The sequence below is a fragment of the Notothenia coriiceps genome, unplaced genomic scaffold (genome assembly GCF_000735185.1).
Source record: "Notothenia coriiceps isolate Sejong01 unplaced genomic scaffold, NC01 NC01_scaffold00035760, whole genome shotgun sequence".
NCBI lineage: Eukaryota > Metazoa > Chordata > Actinopteri > Perciformes > Nototheniidae > Notothenia > Notothenia coriiceps.
This window is the reverse complement of record NW_011368461.1, coordinates 50387-68308: the sequence shown is the minus strand read 5'-3', so window position 1 is coordinate 68308 and position 17922 is coordinate 50387. Positions and strand designations below refer to the sequence as shown.

Here is a 17922-nt window from a genome sequence, read left to right as displayed (position 1 = left end):
TTGGTTTTTTTGCTGTTCTCACAGAAATCAATCCCATGCAAAAGACAGTTTTTTTGTTACCCATTTTTGAGCGAAAATTGAGGAAATTGGACTAAAAAAGGCAATGATTCTGTTTTGGTTATTTTTGAAAAAAAATAAAAAAAAAAAAGTATTTTAAATATTGGCCTTATTATAAAGTTATTTGGTTTCCTACGACTATATTATTCCAAAATATAGCATGATAGGTCCACTTTAAAGTAAGTCAAAAATATGGAGACTGATGAGAAGACAGCAAACTAAGTTAAAAAAAGATTATAGGGGTTAGTTCTAATAGCATTAATGTTATTGTTTTGTTTTGATGGCCCACCCTTGAAAGGGAGAAGCTTGTTTATTATCTCATTGTTCATTTATATAATGACATTACGATCGTATATTCTCTTCTTACTACTTATAGATCAGTTGTATTATCTACCAGTACAGCGGATGGCAGTCAGCCACGGCCTTCACGTTTGCGATATGAAGACAACGAATGTTACTGATGTGGCATGGGATGGCCCTCTAAGGAAACATGGTCCAGCAAAAAAATCAACATTAATTTAATTTGATGCTAGCTATTTAATATATGTGAGCGTCCCTGCATTGAAGCTGTAATATATCCTTTTTTACTATGCGCGCCAGATCACAGGAGTGCTGATTCTACTGGTTTTACTTAATCAGTTTGCTGTATTTGTTTTATATGTGTCTGGTTACTCCGAATGAACCCTTTGCGAACACTTCATTCTGACTATTCCTAAAGAAGAATTTGTGTGAATGTGCATTGTTAAGTAACTTTCCGAGTGTGAAGCGAGACACATTTCACAACAATCGCTACCCCACCAGTTTAAAAGTATTATCATCACAATTATGAGCACTTCATATTCCTGAAAAAGAACATCAAAAACTTGACGAGTCACAATTTGAATCGATTTCGGTTCCTTTTTTGTATTACAGACTAAGCTCAAATCGACATTCCATAATTTTGATTCGACAGCAACGACTAGATCTTCAGGTCGGCCGTATTTTTGATTGATTAACCTTCGTCAATTGTTATTGTTTTCCGTGGAGTGAGCTTCCAGGAGAAAACAGCAGTACTAGATGACTCATAACATCAGAAAGAGGCGAGGACAGATTTCGTCTATAGCTGGATTTATTATCTCAGCAGGCCTTTTAGTTGGGCCCCATTACAACGCGAAGAGAAAGGAACCTGTCAGCCATACATTTCACAGCCATTGTGTCTTTTTATTTCCTCTTTTTCTCATGGTGTGCTGAATGAAAGCAACAAAGTGACAGCCACAAGCTGAACTGCCCTACTATTATCAATAGCTGCGCCAGATAGCGAAACAATCTTGGAAAACTGGGTATACTTAACGCCCAACATGTCCATTACTCATTCCTCTGCGGCCCCTTTTTTACTACACAAAAAGCCTGTTTAGCCACTTGAATTTTTCTAAATTGTTGACAAGTTTTCGCAAGATGGCCGCAGGAGGAAAAAGCTATTATTACCACATAATTTCACTACCACTGGATCAGAGTCGCTGCACTCTTGTTATTTGAATTTACAATCTAGAACCTAGAACTAGTCTTCTACGTAGCCGAAAATGGTTAGCCCACAGCACTGACACCATGATGTCACCACCTACTACTACGGCTCCTACACCACAAAAAAACTCCATCCAACTTAACTACAATGAATGTTAGGTGCTACCCAGTTCTTCCAGTTGGCCAGATAATTTTGGATTGTTTGCTTGGGCTTGGTAAAAAGGAGCTTCTGAGTAATTCCTGACTTCGGAATGTGGTTTCTACGTTGTCAGAAACGTATGATTTAACACTAAGATCATTCGCATAGGGCAAGTGAAATTGATTTAAGGCCAAAAATAATTTCCAAGCCATTTGTGGTGGCCATCTTGCATTTTGCCGCCATCTTGGATTTGTAGGTGGCTCACGGGCTTTTTCAAAAGAGTAACCTCAAAGGAGTTGATCTGCCAATTTCAGTACTTGTATCCCCTCTGAAAGAAATCCCTGGTATTTTCAGTTATCTGCTGCAAGTGCATTCACAGTTAAAGCATGTAGCTGATCTGGAGCAGCAGAGAGCGCCCGCTGAGATGAAATAATCTTCGATTGTAAGATCACTTACAGGCAGGCAGCAGGCGTCGGAGTGACTTCGGCCTGCCAATGCTCCTGTTATGCATGAGTGATAGTGTACGAGAGAAGTGAGGACACACCCGGAGGGATGAAATGCCTTCACCCTTCCCTTTGTCTGTCACTTCCTCTCCACTTTAATATCCTCTCATGACACAGCTCAGGCTAAACATCTGCCGAGCACCAGTCTGTCTCGGGCTTACCAGCCGTGACGTTAATTTGAAGTGCTTGTTAACTTTCAAGGCGAGACAACATGTCCACGGCGTCCGGGTCAACAGGGCCTTTTACAGAGGAACAGATCCTATCGTCTCTGGAGGAAATGAAATGCGTGATGGCCTCAATCAGAGAGAAACAGCCACCATGTTTTGTTAGAACTGGAGTTAAGAAACAACATTGAAACCCCTAAAGCCCCTGTCACACTGTCCCGAAATTGACACCTGATGGACACACGATTAAGGAAATGTTCAAATTCGGCTCTGATCGTAACAACATCGGGCCATTCGTGAGGGCATCTTAAGCCTTCGTATGACCGCCGGTGGAGTTTCTCAGGCTCCGGCAGCAACTTCGTGAGCGGCAACTTCGTAAGGCACTCGTGAGGGCATCTTGTCAAGAATCTTGAGGCGGCACTTGTGTATCCACTCCGTGCCCATCGAGCATTCAGCCTCTCACTCTGAGTCGGGGCGGACCATGCCGATGGGCACCGATGATAACACGGATGCTCTCACGATGGGGGCCTTACGAAGGTGCAAACTTACACACGAAATTCCACACGAAAAATTACACCTTTCCCAGGTCCTTCGGCAATTTTTTGCATGGCCAAATTTTGCCACTGCCTCACGAGTTTGCTGCCGGAGCCATTGTAAGAAAGCTCCACCGGCGTTCATACGTATGGCTTAAGAATGCCCTCACGGAACTGTCCCGATGTTGTTGCCATCAGAGGCTGAATTTGAATCTTTTTCCTTTATCGGTGTGTCCATCGGGTTGTTTTATTGCACAAAAAATCATGCTAAACCATTTGTAAATAACCCAATTTGTGTTCTTGTGAAACTGAAAGGTATGATTAATATTATTTTGAGCCGAGTTGACAGGAGGTTGGTTGTTGTATGAGAAACAACATTACGAGAAAAACTTAATATCTTTTACATATAAAGGACGGATAAGTAAAGAACAAGGTCTTAAAATATCAGCTACAGTATCATAGTACTTTAACATAATCGTTTATTTGCTTACTTTCGCCTTGCCGTGTATGTTCTTAATTATTAACATGTTGCCCCTTTGTGTGTGGTTCGGGGCCTCTATTCGGCTTGCGAAATTCCAAATCGAATATTCGTTGTCCACGGGATGGTCAATTTCGCGGACAGTGTGACATGGGTTCAATAGGAGACGCAAATATAACTTTTTACAAGTGAATACCGTGATGGTTTTTGGAAGGAAAGCACAGATGTAAGCGACATTACTTGATTAATCAGGCGTGTAACTGTTACATCTTTTTTACTTCATGTTCAGATCAGCTCTGCTCGGCTCACTTTTGATAGCAGTCTCTTCTCTACTTCGTTTCCCAATGTGTTAACACCAGGGTTTTAAACTCAACCTTCAGTGCTCGGCTTTTAGTCATTTTGACTAACAGAGGAGCGGAACAAAAAGAGTGGTATGGTATTATTAATTCAAAGCGATCCCCTATTACACTGTTTTTCATCAAGTGTATTTATAGCGTCTCAGATATTATACCAAACATGTCCTGAATGTTTGCTCGAAATCCAAACAGAATCGGTGCCCATTGTAGCATCCCATAAACCCCGCTGTTTCAGCCGTGTTTCAAAAGGTGCTGTATTCTCTGGTTTTTATAACAAATTGGATCAGGGACAAATAGTGAGCCCAAATCCTTTTTTCCTGGAAACGCTTCTGAATCTCTTTACACAGAGGACAAAAAAAAATGCTGTATGTATGAAAAGACATGAAAGGTTGGCATTTAGCATGACCCTTTAATGGTATAACCTTACCATGCTGTGTAAAGAGATTCAGAACGTTTCAGGAAAAAGGCATGTTGCTCACGTATTTGGTCCTGATCCAATTTTTTATAATAAACCAAGAGAATCAGCACTTTTTGAAACACAGCGCGTGAAACAGAGGCGGGGGTTTATGCGCAATGCATGCTACAATGCACGATCTGTTTGGTATTTCGAGCCAAACACTTCAGAGACAGTTGTTTTGTATATATATCTGAGGACTATAATATATTTGATGAAACAGTGGTAATAGGGGACCTTTAATTAAGTTTAATACCATACACTCTTTTTGTTCCTCCCTCTGGTTAGGCGTTCAAATGACCTAAGCCGCACGCTAGAAGGTTGAGTTTAAAACCCTGGGTGCTGCTTAACAACATTGGGAAACGAAGTAGAGAAAGACCTGCTATCAAAAGTGAGCCGAGCAGAGCGCTGATCTGAACCATGCATGAGTAAAAAAAGATGTAAAGTTACACGCCTGATATCAACTAATGTCGTTTACATCTGTGCTTTTCCTTCCAAAACACATCACGGTATATTCACTTGTAAAAGTTATATTTGCCCGTCTCTCTAATTAAGGGGCCCCTGTCACACTTCTCCCGAATTTGACACCGATGCGACACCACGTAATATGAATTGTTGGATTTCGCACGAAGATGGCCCCCGAACCCACACACAAAGGCAACATTTACATTACATTTAAGACATACAACTGCAACGAAGGTAACAAAAACGATTATGTTAAGAGTACTATGATACTGCTACTGATATTTTCAGACTTTTGTTCTTTACTTTATCCGTCTTGTATGATGGTAGAAGGATATTAAGTTTTCTCCGTAATGTTGTTTCCATAGGCAACCAAAAAACAACCTCACTGTCAAACTCGCTTCGACTTCAATAATAATATAATATATCTTTTTTTTTTCAGTTTTTCACAGAACCAAATTGGGTTATTTATACACAAAATGTTTACATGATTTATGTTGCTGCAATAAAGACAACCCCCGATGGACACATCGATAAAAGGAAAAGTTCAAATTCAGGCTCTGATGGATGTAACAACATCGGGAACATTCGTGAGGGCATCTTAAGCATCGTATGACCGGCCGGTGGAGTTTCTTATGGCTCCGGCAGCAACTTCGTGAGCAGTGGCAAAATCTTTGGCATGCGCCAAAAATTGCGCGAAGACCTTGTTGAAGGTTAATTTTTCGTGTTGAAATTCGTGTGTCAATTTTGCCCTTTCGTAAGGCCCATCCGTGAGAGCCATCGTGTTATCATCGGTGCCATCGGGCATTTCGCCGCCGATCAGAGAGTGAGAGCGAATGCTCGATGGCACGGATGATAACAAGATGCCCTCACGAGTGCCTTACGAAGTTGCCGCTCACGAAGTTGCTGCCGGAGCCTGAGAAACTCCACCGGCGGTCATACGAAGGCTTAAGATGCCCTCACGAATGGCCCGATGTTGTTACGATCAGAGCCGAATTTGAACATTTCCTTAATCGTGTGTCCATCAGGTGTCAATTTCGGGACAGTGTGACAGGGGCTTTAGGGGTTTCAATGTTGTTTCTTAACTCCAGTTCTAACAAAACATGGTGGCTGTTTCTCTCTGATTGAGGCCATCACGCATTTCATTTCCTCCAGAGACGATAGGATCTGTTCCTCTGTAAAAGGCCCTGTTGACCCGGACGCCGTGGACATGTTGTCTCGCCTTGAAAGTTAACAAGCACTTCAAATTAACGTCACGGCTGGTAAGCCCGAGACAGACTGGTGCTCGGCAGATGTTTAGCCTGAGCTGTGTCATGAGAGGATATTAAAGTGGAGAGGAAGTGACAGACAAAGGGAAGGGTGAAGGCATTTCATCCCTCCGGGTGTGTCCTCACTTCTCTCGTACACTATCACTCATGCATAACAGGAGCATTGGCAGGCCGAAGTCACTCCGACGCCTGCTGCCTGCCTGTAAGTGATCTTACAATCGAAGATTATTTCATCTCAGCGGGCGCTCTCTGCTGCTCCAGATCAGCTACATGCTTTAACTGTGAATGCACTTGCAGCAGATAACTGAAAATACCAGGGATTTCTTTCAGAGGGGATACAAGTACTGAAATTGGCAGATCAACTCCTTTGAGGTTACTCTTTTGAAAAAGCCCGTGAGCCACCTACAAATCCAAGATGGCGGCAAAATGCAAGATGGCCACCACAAATGGCTTGGAAATTATTTTTGGCCTTAAATCAATTTCACTTGCCCTATGCGAATGATCTTAGTGTTAAATCATACGTTTCTGACAACGTAGAAACCACATTCCGAAGTCAGGAATTACTCAGAAGCTCCTTTTTACCAAGCCCAAGCCAAACAATCCAAATTATCTGCCAATGGAAAACTGGGTAGCCTAACATTCATTGTAGTTAAGTTGGTGGAGTTGTTTTTGTGGTGTAGGAGCGTAGTAGTAGGTGGTGACATCATGGTGTTCAGTGATGGCTAACTCATTTTGCTAACGTAGAAGACTAGTTTCTAGGTTTCTAGATTGTAAATTCAATAACAAAGTCAGCGACTCTGATCCAGTGGTATGAATTATGTGGTAAAATACTTTTTCCTCTGACGGCCATCTTGGAAAATTGTCAACATTTAGAAAATTCAAGTGGCTAACAGGCTTTTTTTAGTAAAGGGCCGCAGAGGGATGAGTATGGACATGTTGGCGTTAGTATCCAGTTTTCAAAGATTGTTTCAGCTATCTGCAGCACTATTGATAATAGTAGCAGTTCAGCTTGTGGCTGTCACTTTGTTCTTTATTCAGCACACATGAGAAAAAGGGAAAAAAAAGACACAATGGTGTGAATGTATGCTGACAGGATCCTTTCTCTTCCGTTGTAATGGGCCCACTAAAAGCCTGCTGAGATAATAACACAGCTATAGATCAAATCTGTCCTCCCTCTTTCTGATGTTATGAGTCACTCTTAGTACTCTGTTTCTCCTGGAAGCTCACTCCACGGAAACAATAACAATTGACGAAAGGTTAATCAATCAAAATTACGGCCGACCTTGAAGATCTATCGTCTGTGAATCAAAATTATGGATGCGATTTGACTTAGTCTGTAAAACAAAAAGGACCGAAATGCCGATTCAAATTGGTGACTCGTCAAAGTTTTGATTTTCTTTTTCAGGATTATGAGTCTCATAATTGTGATGATAATACTTTTAACTTGGTGGGGGTACGATTGTTGTGAAATGTGTCTCGCTTCACACTCGGAAAGTTACTTAACAATACACATTCACACAATTCTTTTTAAGGAATAGTCAGAATGAAGTGTTCCAAAGGGTTCATTCGGAGTAACCAGACACATATAAAACAAATACACAAACTGATTAAGTCAACAGTAGATCAGCAACTCCTGTGATCTGCCCATGTAATAAAGGATATATTACAGCTTCAATGCAGGGACGCTTCACATATATTAAATATAGCATCAAATTAAATTAATGTTGATTTTTTTGCTGGACCATGTCTTTTAGAGGGCCATCCCATCCACATCAGTACATTGCTTTGTCTGATTCTCCAAACTGAAGGCGTGCTGACTGCCATCTCCTGTACTGTAGATAATACACTGACTATAAGTAGTAGAATAGAATATAATCGTTTAATGTCATTATATATGTACAATGAGATAATAATAAATGCTTCTCCCTTTCAAGGGTGCCATCAAAACAAAAACAATAACATTAATCTATTAGAACTACCCCTATAATCTTTTTTTTCACTTAGTTTTGCTGTCTTCTCAATCAGTCTCCATATTTTTGACTTTACTTTAAAGTGGACCTATCATGCTATATTTGAATAATATAGTGTAGGACCATACCTATATAAGGCATATTTATACTTTTTATTTTTCAAAATACCAAACAGATCATGCCTTTTAGCCATTCCTCATTTCGCTCAATGTAACACTGTCTTTGCATGGGCTGATTCTGTGAGAACAGCACCATCTACAGGCCTGGCATATGTACTACAGCGTCTCCAGCGCTTTCGAACGGCAATGTCCGTGGCTGTCTCCTCCTGATTGGTGGAGTCGGCCCAATAGCCGTAGCGACACTTCTGTGACGTCACAGAAGTGTTTAAATCTGGATCAGTCTGTATCAGATCCGTTGCAGCCCGTTTTTAAGAGATTTGGGTATGGAGGAAAAGAGAGAGGGTTGTGTTTTCTGACACTTGGTGAGTTCCCTGGAACACTGGGGACACATATTCATGTATAAAAGACGTACAAAGGTGCATTTTGCATGATAGGTCACCTTTAAATAAGGACCTATTGATAGGTATTAAGAATGATCATATTGAGTTCGAAAGAAGCACAAATAAGTGTGATTTTATTTGATTATTAGTGTGTTTTTTGATGCCTTCAGCTTTTCATCTCTTCCTCCAGCCCTCTGTGTGCTATTGAATCTGTGCAGAGGAAACAGTGCGTGCTCATAACTGAATTGATCGAATCTGCAGTTCATCCTCCTGCAGTCTTTGCTGCTGATGTGAAGACAACAACAGTACAGTTTAATGACAGAGTTCCTATGAGCCCGGGCCTCTGTGAGAGAAACGCTGCCACCAGCTTTCTGTTGCTCGGAGCTTCATTTCATTTAATCAACCGAAACAAATGGAGCCGCGGGACTCCGCCGAGAGTCAGATTGATCATGTAAGCAGCTGAAAAGCTGCAGCAACTTGGTTTCAAAGGGCATGAATCATGAGGAGGAGGGCCGCTGCTCCTCCTGCTCATATGCTCACCTACAGGGAGGCTGTGATGGTGCTGCAGATCGACGCTGGCAGAGGTCAAAAACACAGAAAAGGCTCAATTAGGACGTATGAGACGGACTAAGTGCCTCTCCAGATATTTCCTTTAATAAGCTTCTCACGCCCTTAAATCCTTTTGGCTTCTCTGCAGCTCACTTTGCCCTTCTGTCTTCTGTCCTTCGAAATAAATGTATTAATTTGTGAAGACTTTTACATAGAGGAACCATTTCAGATTTAGCCCTTTTATGCAAGTTTTCATGCAATGCATAGACTTATGTGGTGAATGGTTTGAATACTAATTCAAATTTCTGTTTTTTTTTTTTTAATAATCTCTTGTATAATTTAGTCATGCAAATAATTGTAGTTTTATGTGCTCAGGTTCGGAGATCTCAGTCAAAAATGTCTGCCTCCTTTTTGTAATAAATGTTCACTTCTTAATGCTTTTAGGAACACGAACATTCAGTAAACTCAGAAGAGATGTGAGAGCATGGACTAATGGAACTTTCTGGGTTTACATCAGCAGGGTAAAGTGAGGAACTATCCCATCTTTCTAAAAAGGTCCTTTGTTTTCTTAATCTATGTCTTTACATATGTAATTTTTTTAAATCTCTGTCATCCCTTCATAATCAAACGTCTGCTTCTACACTTATTCTTCAAACAAACAGCAACATGTACTGTTCATCCTGCCTCTTTCCTCTGATAATTAAATAATACTGATTTCCGCGCATCCTGGCAGTTATTCAATATGAGTGAATAAGGCTTTTCCCTTTCCTCCCTCCTCTACTCCCTAAATTAATAATTTATTTAACTTTGTGTAATGCAGAGGGGGGGATTTTTTTTTTGTATTTGTCTGTTGTCTGTGTTGTCTCATAATGTGTTTCATAATGGATAACTTGTATTTTATCTGCAAACCAAATCTACAGATAAATAACTTGAACCTGGGGTGTTTCTCAATCGCGAGTACGCTTGCTTGGTAGCACATCTCTACCGAGCGTCTTGCTTCAGAAGCGAGGCAAGAATACTTCCTGGAAAACAAAGAGTGGAACAGGCGAGCAAGTGTCTAGGTGTGCATCATATGAGAGGCCCCGCCTTACATTTTCCGCCACAGATTTGGGGAAATTGGTCCGTGCGCAAAGCATTGTGGGGAGTTTAAGACCGCGGAGTCGACACATGTGCAGCCTCGAAATTTCTCCTAACGAAGTACGCCGGCACTCAATGACTTAGTATGCTTGAAATGGTGGCTCTGAAGCAGCTTTACTCGAGATTGAGAAACGCCCCTCATCTCTCATTTCTAATGCCTGCATCTTCACCTGGTGTCTGTCCTGCAGAGATGTGTCAGTCGGGTCTTCCTGGCTCCACTTGGCTCCAGCAGGTAGAGGCAGGAGTGGACGTGGGCCCTGACCCCCTCCATCAGCACCTCTGGGTGCTCCGTGGAAACAGAGGAGAGGTACAGAGGGCCGGAGGAAGGGTCTGCCTGCCACGTCCTGAGAGGAGAGGAGATTATCAGGACGGAGAATCCAAATGTGACACAGGAAAGTGACTGCTATAACAGACAGAGTCATACCATCATATGTTGTAAAATATTAGAGAACACGTCATAGTAAAGGTATGGCAAAAAACGTCATAATAAAGTATGTCGATAAAAAGTCATAGTAATGTCGAAGACAAATGATAGCATAGTATGACTGAAAGAAAATCATAGTGTAGTATGTACATATGAACAAAAATATCCAAGTGTAGTATGTGAGTATTTCAAATAGTATGTCGAAAAAATCGGAGAAATCGTAGAATAAAGTCAAAGATTCATATTTAGAAATCAAGTCATAGTATAGTATTCGGTAAAAACTTCTGCTACTGTCTACTGCTTGCTACTCAAGAAACCCTAACCCTGTGTATTTTGGTGAATAAAACTGGCAAAAAAACAAGAACAAAATGCCCTGCAAGAATGATAAAGAACATATCTGCCATTTGCTCATTTCTTTATACAAATCACAAGCATACGTTTCCCACTCATGTCAGTTCAGAACATTTTCCAAAGCATTGTTTTAAGCATCTTTTTGTCTCACAGGAAAAAGACAACAACCATGAAACATGAAAAATTAAAGTATTAATGTTAGCTATTTTTAAAGATTGACTCCTTCAGCAGACTTCCTGTCTCTAAGAGCCAGAGACAGGAAGTCAGAAATTATTTAGACTCTAACAAGCACATTGTTATTTTTTGTCTTTGTTTTCTGGGATGTTGATAATAACAAGGAATGATTTGCTTGTATAACTGCAGGACTGCTGATGGTAATGTCTCTGTAACTAGAGGTTTATGTACGTTGTAATAAGGAGAGGAAACAAGACAAAAGCTGCACAGTGTGATGGGATCCAGCTGCAGACTCAGATACTGTCAGGTCTCACCTGACTCCAGGGTTGGAGTCACACACACACACACACACACACACACACACACACACACACACACACACACACACACACACACACACACACACACACACACACACACACACACACACACACACACACACACACACACACACACACACACACACTATTTTGGTCTTTGACTCATCTGTCCTGTCTGCTCTGTAGAGCTCAGCGGGTTGAGACCCAGAGGGCCGTAAAGTCTGGGGCTCGCCTGGCCTCATTACCTGAGCAGCAGATGCTCCTGCGGGGGCCAGGAGCCCAGGCCGAGACCGGGGCCGTGGAGCAAGTAGTGGTAGACCTCTGCGTCCTTGGACAGGGTCTGGATGACGGAGGCCTGACGGAGGCTTCCCTCCCACAGCTGCTGCTCCCTCAGCAGCCGCTGCAGCAGCTCCTTCTGGGGGGCGTCCACTTCCACAGAGCCGCGCCACATCCACAGCGGGCAGCCGTCGTCCATCTGTGGACAAGTGGAAAATGAGGATAAGCGTCTTTGTGGCTCCATGAGCAAACACTTTAAAGGTCCCCTATTATACTGCTTTTCATCAATATATTATAGGTCTCAGATATATATAAAAAGTGAGCAAATCTTTTTTCCTGAAACTTTCAGAATCTCTTTACACAGAGGGGACACATACTTTTATTGTTTGTTTTTTATTGCTTTTTATTCATTCTACCGTGCTGTGTACTGTTTTTATACTGTTCCATGCTCACTGCTTGTAGCACTTCAGGATTTGAAGTCAAATATGAAGTGCTTTATAAATGAAACCCATTATTATTATTATTATTATTATATTTGTTAAGATAGTCTTTTACTATTTTTTAAATCCAGGCTGAAGACTTTTCTTTTTGTCACTGCTTTTAATTAACTATTCATAGCTTACACTTCACTTTAACTTTGATCAATGTAACCTGTGTTACTCTATATTAGCTTGTGATGATTCTTTTATCCTCTCTGCTCTTTAATGACTGTTTGTAAATGCCATTTCATCATGTGTTTCCGCCGCACATTTCCTTATCCTGTTTATGTTTTTCGGTTTTTGTAAAGCACTTTGAATTGCCTTGTGTTGAAAGATGCTATATAAATAAACTTGCCTTGCCTCACTTATACTGTTTGGTTAGAATACAAAGTTATCATTATGTTTTTATCTTATTCCATTTTACATGTATGAAGTTATTCCTGCGTTTCACTTGCAACATTCTCCTTCACCAGTTTATTTCTAATTCAAATATTGATGTTCCATTGTCGGGACTTAAGATTTTCATTGCCAACAACTACACTGTAGCAATTCCGCGTATGACAAATAAAGGGTTGGATCCATTGATTTACCTTCTTGGAGGCCAGCTCCACGGACTCTGGAGCTGGGTGGCTCTCCCAGCCCCGGCTCCTCTCCCTGGCCTCCTTCAGGAGGGGCTGGGTGCTCAGCTGCAGCTTGATCCGTCTCTCCTCCTGCTCCTCCTCCTCACCTCCACTCGGACTGAAGGCCACCAGCCCTTCTCCTTCCTCAGAGAGCGAGTCCTCGGTGGAGCCCGCAGCACTCAAGAGCTGAATGGGCCAAAACTCTGGAAGCTACAAAGTGGATATGTTATTTGTTTAAAAAATGTATCATACAAAAGTCTTAGTATAGCAGTGGTGAACCGTCAGGGCCTTCAAGGTATTCAGAGAATACCCTGGAACACTCAGATAAAACAAACAAAAAATCTAATTAATTATCTAAATGAGAATCGTATATCTGTGTTGTTGATCTGTAATATTACAGTGTTACGTTGATTTGTTTGTCTTTCTCGGTCCACACGCATTTCAGTGGTTTTGTGTAAAATGCAACCAATCAGATATTGTTTTTTACCAAGGTATTCTATATCCTTGATAGAATGCACTGGCCCTTACACTGAATGAGAGCGTACGTTTGGATTGACAGGTTGATCATTGATTTGTAGCCAATGGGCGTATTCTTTCAGAGATTCCCTCAATTCCAGGGTGCTCTAGAACAGTGGTTCCCAACCTGGGGGGCGCGCGCATTTTTAAAACATAGTCATTGTCCATGCCGGTTTCAGATTATTTGTCACAGTTGCTCCGATCAGATCGGTCTCCTCCATTTAGTAGATTATTTATGACTTTTGAATCCACATAAACACTTCGGCAAAATCCGGCTTACTTTGAGCATGTGTTTTAAACAATTGAATCCCTTTGTGAATTGTTTCCACTTGCGCCGTCCAGGCGCAACTTCCAACAGGAGTCATTTGGGGGGTCTCTTGGGAAAAAAGGTTGGGAACCCCTGCTCTAGAAGCCCCTTTAGTTCACTGGTTCGAGACAGAGGATCCAACGTGAGCAATTAATTTGAAGTTTTATTGTTATTTTACAGGTGAAGATGATGTTGTGGCGGAATTGTTGTTAGTACCCTTTTCAAGACGATCATTCAGTGAAAAGATGGACATTATAAAAAAATGCCGTCCAACGCAAAGTGACTGCCTCCGTGACATCCGTCTAACTAGAACACCCGCATTTTCTAATCCAGGGGGGGGGTGTCTACAGAAGGTCCAGTTATGATAGACACAGTTCGCCACTGTATAGTATGTCAAAAAAAAGGTCATACCATGATACGTCAAAGATATTAGAAAAAACGTCATAAAAACATATGTCGACAAATGGACATAGTATAGTTATGAAAATAAGTCAAATTACTGTATGTCAAAAAAAGTAATAGTATAGTGTTTAGAAAAAAAGTAATACGTCATTATGTCAAAAATATCAGAACTTTTATTTTTTATTTTTTGTACCTGAAAGAGTCTCTGGGCCTCTGTGATCATGTTAGCGAGGCCCTGCGTGGCGGCCAGGTTCTCACTCAGGTCCCGCTGATCCGGGCGGCCCAGGCTGTACTTCCTGTGACTGGATCTGCAACAGCAACAAGAACAAAAACAAGATTTATTGTCTTTGTGAAGGAAAGTCTGAGCAATTGACTGTACGACCAAAAAAGCCGGTTGGAAGCTGAATTTGATGTCTTTTAACAGTGAGGATTAAAAAACAAACAGTCAACAATAAAAAAAAAGAGCCACCAGTAAAAAGATTAAGATGGACATCAAAGCTTTAACTACCTGCCTGGTGTGACCTAGCAATGTCCTATGACCCATTATTTCTAGTAATTCTTAACATGAAATAGACATTCTAATGTTTAGATTAGATAAACCAGATTAACAGATAGAAAAATGAAATAACAGTTTTTAATTAGTATTTTTGGTTGATTATAAGCCTGATTCGGATATGGGCATAACAGAATGAGAGACTCAATGACGTGTAACACCGACCTGACCCTAACCTGTTTTTGACTGTTTTGAGAACGCTGAAAGGATATGGGAAGAGTGTGAAACATGCGACATGTCTTCACGCTGTTACTGGGAATCTGCAGCATTTTCTCAAAAAGACTGCAACTGACATTTCAGATTTTTTTGGAAAGCTTGCAAAACAGAAAGTAGTTTTCTCTGACTTTATTTGATATGATGTTTTGTATTTTTTTTTGTCTGTTGACAAAGAAAGAGTTCGACCGAAAAGCATTTTATCGTAACAAACAGTACCGACTCTTTCCAGCAAAACAGAGAAATTAGACACCGATACCAAACAACGAACCAAGCTGCATGGATGAGAATTGTGACCATTAAAAAGTATATATCTCAGTAGGAGCAGTGAGTTCTGTCAAAGAGAAACACGAGGAAGAAAGATGAGATGTTTTAGATCTGTGGGAGAACAGCTGCAAGCCTCAGCCAATTTTCAGAGTTATGGTTCCCGGCTTAAAGTGGACATGATTTCTGACAGGGCGGGACGCTGGCTTCCAGGACACGGGACGCACAAAGTGCTGATTGTGTCGTTATGTCATTTCCATCTACTGTCCCGTCAGTTGCAGAAAGTGGAGACAGGAAAGGTGGAGATGAAATGGAGGGAGGAACATACAGGAGGAAGAGGAGTTAGTGATTACAGAATGAGAAAACAAGGAGGAGATGTGAAGGGAGGCAAAGACAGAAACATGTGGCCAAGAGATGATGTTAGGGAGGATAGAGAAAAGAATGATGATGAAGAAAGGTTGAAGATCATGGTAGAAGGAAACAAGATAAATTATAAAAAGGTTTTAAAAGTTTGTCTTACTTTAACTTCTTATTTTGATATGAATGTTTTTTATTTAATTCTTATATTTATATAAATATTTTTAATGGATTGGATTTATTGGACATTTTACTTCTTTTGTTTTTATACTGTCTATTTGTATTTTATTTTTATTTTTTATTCTAAAATACAACAACTGTCAGAAAACCCAATTACCCCCAGGAGATATAAAGCATTCTGTTTCTGAAATCAAAGTAAATAGATTGTGTTTATCAAAGCTTCATACATCACCTTCCCCTGTACCATAGAGCTCCATTATTGTCCAAAAACTATTAAAAACATTCTTTTTTTTTCTCATATAATTTTTTGTATGTCAAAAAGCCAATTGAGAAATTAAGTTCAGGCCGGATAGAAATTAGTGGAGTTTACGTAATGTGCTTCATGTGTGAACTGTGCAGACAGCTTTTCATTACAAAGGGAAAGTGTGAGTGTAACAGATGGATCTGATCCAGAGGCGATTTTATCTGTGAGAAGTGAGAACTTTTGAAACATGACGCTAATGAAGCAACAAAAGGAGGAAAGAAAAACAAGTTCCTATGACACTCAAATGTGAACGTGCTATCACACACATTCAGACAAACATGCATGACAAAAATCAAAGGGGAAGTGAGGATATACTGTAGAGCTAAATCAGAGGCTCAGATTTCTAAAAGTGAACCATGATGAAGTCTGAAGCCAAAACAAAGCATTCTGCAGATGTAATAACATAATTCAGAATGTAATACTTTTTCAAGTTTGCACAGTTCAATCACATCCTATGCCATAATTTGAATGATGTTTTCCTATAGGACTCTCATCCTTTAGCTTGATTCAAGTTATGACACTTGATAAGGTTGATAGCAAAAATAACTATTACAAAAGTCAGAGGTTGTTTAAAAAACGTTTCTATAGGCGACCATACCAGATCTTTTGCATGTTTTAGCTTCCTAACTACTGAGCCTTATATTTTATGACATTTTTATTAAATAGTCATTTTAATGTATTACATTTTAAGACATAACTGTAGGTTTTAAGATGTTATCCGATCTTCCAGGCATACATTAGTTTGAATATGTTTTAGTACATTTATCAAACAATGTATAGATATTTTTAACTTCTTTATGCTGAAACATTTTGAAATGGTTGTTATCAAAACTGTATTTGTGATGTGTTCAACAGAAAGACTGATGAAACCCCAGATGAAATATACAACAAAAATTCAGATAATGAGCCAACTCTCAAAGAATAATAAAAAATATAAGATTTCCATGCCCTTTTTATTACAAAACTAAAGTCTAAGTTAGGTAAGAGTGGACTTAATAATTAACAGTCTAGGTCTTATGTAACCACTGTAAAAACTCATGTAACTGTGACAATGTGCTCCTTATTTAACTGAGATAAAACAAAAAAATATGTGATTCAGGTTTTTTCCCCTAACAATATTTTGGACAGTTATGGTTGTGTCTGTGTAGCTCACCGGGCGTTGGCGTCTCTCTTCAGGGTGTTGAGGTGGAAAAGTGACGGTGCCAGGCAAACTGCGATGTTGGTTGGAGTCATCTGGTTCTCCTCCACACAGGCCACCACGTCCCGCAGGAAGGAGAGCAGCGTACGCAGCGCCATCCTGTTCTCATCAGGAAGAAGCAAGATGGCCGCCTGAGCTGCAACCAGCTGCTGATCCTTGGGGAAATCTGCAAACAGAAAAATAACATGTTAGTTTTTTTAATAATTTTGACACAGACAAGAAAAAAAAGACATGTCCAATGTAATGGATTATCTTTCTCCTGGGAAAAGTAAAAAAACACAACTTCCATGGTCTAGAGCAGGGGTATTCTACAACAATTCAACGAGGTCCAGTTAAAGAAAATCTCCCCATGCAAAGGTCCGGAACATCAAAAATGTCTAACTTGCTTTATGAATTAGTGTGATATATATTGAAGTAGCATGCAGCTTTATCAACGTCTGCAATCAACAACTGCTGCCAATCAAATAAAGAAAGTACAATTCAAAAACAATTAACATTGAACTATACAGGCTGATACTTGGGTGACTTTGGATTCCTAAAGCTTTTAGTCTACTAACCCATCATCCAAGGTTAGTTTTCACTATAAGTACAAAATATTTTTTTGACGGACACTATAATTTACAGTTTTTTACCATGTTCAATCTGAATTTTCTTTAAAATAAAAAACATCTATATTGAATCTGACTTTTCTACATCCAACTGACAGGTTTATCATTATTTTGAGAATTTTTATTTTTTATTTAACCCTTTTAGAAGGGAAGATATGTGGTCATTTGTTCTGGGAATGTCATTTTCGAGCCTGAAACCTGAAAAACAGGCTCGGGGTTTAACAGGTTAAAAGTGAAAATGCGTGTGCCTGAAAGATGTTTGGAGCTATTGCAGCAGCTAAATGTGATTATTGCTGAACCATATCTG

The 17922-nt window shown here is 40.2% G+C and overlaps 1 protein-coding gene across 1 annotated transcript in view; it reads right to left on the bottom strand.

Annotated features, from left to right (window-relative positions):
- LOC104963183 (rho GTPase-activating protein 7) overlaps positions 1 to 17922 on the bottom strand; it is a 51364-nt gene that overhangs the window by 7542 nt on the left and 25900 nt on the right. Inside the window, exons 12-16 of the mRNA XM_010791745.1 lie at positions 16963 to 17173; positions 14132 to 14246; positions 12684 to 12923; positions 11584 to 11813; positions 10240 to 10413 (exon numbers count right to left, since the gene is read on the bottom strand). Of these exons, the coding sequence (XP_010790047.1) occupies positions 10240 to 10413; positions 11584 to 11813; positions 12684 to 12923; positions 14132 to 14246; positions 16963 to 17173 (970 nt within the window). The remainder of the gene's footprint in view (positions 1 to 10239; positions 10414 to 11583; positions 11814 to 12683; positions 12924 to 14131; positions 14247 to 16962; positions 17174 to 17922) is intronic.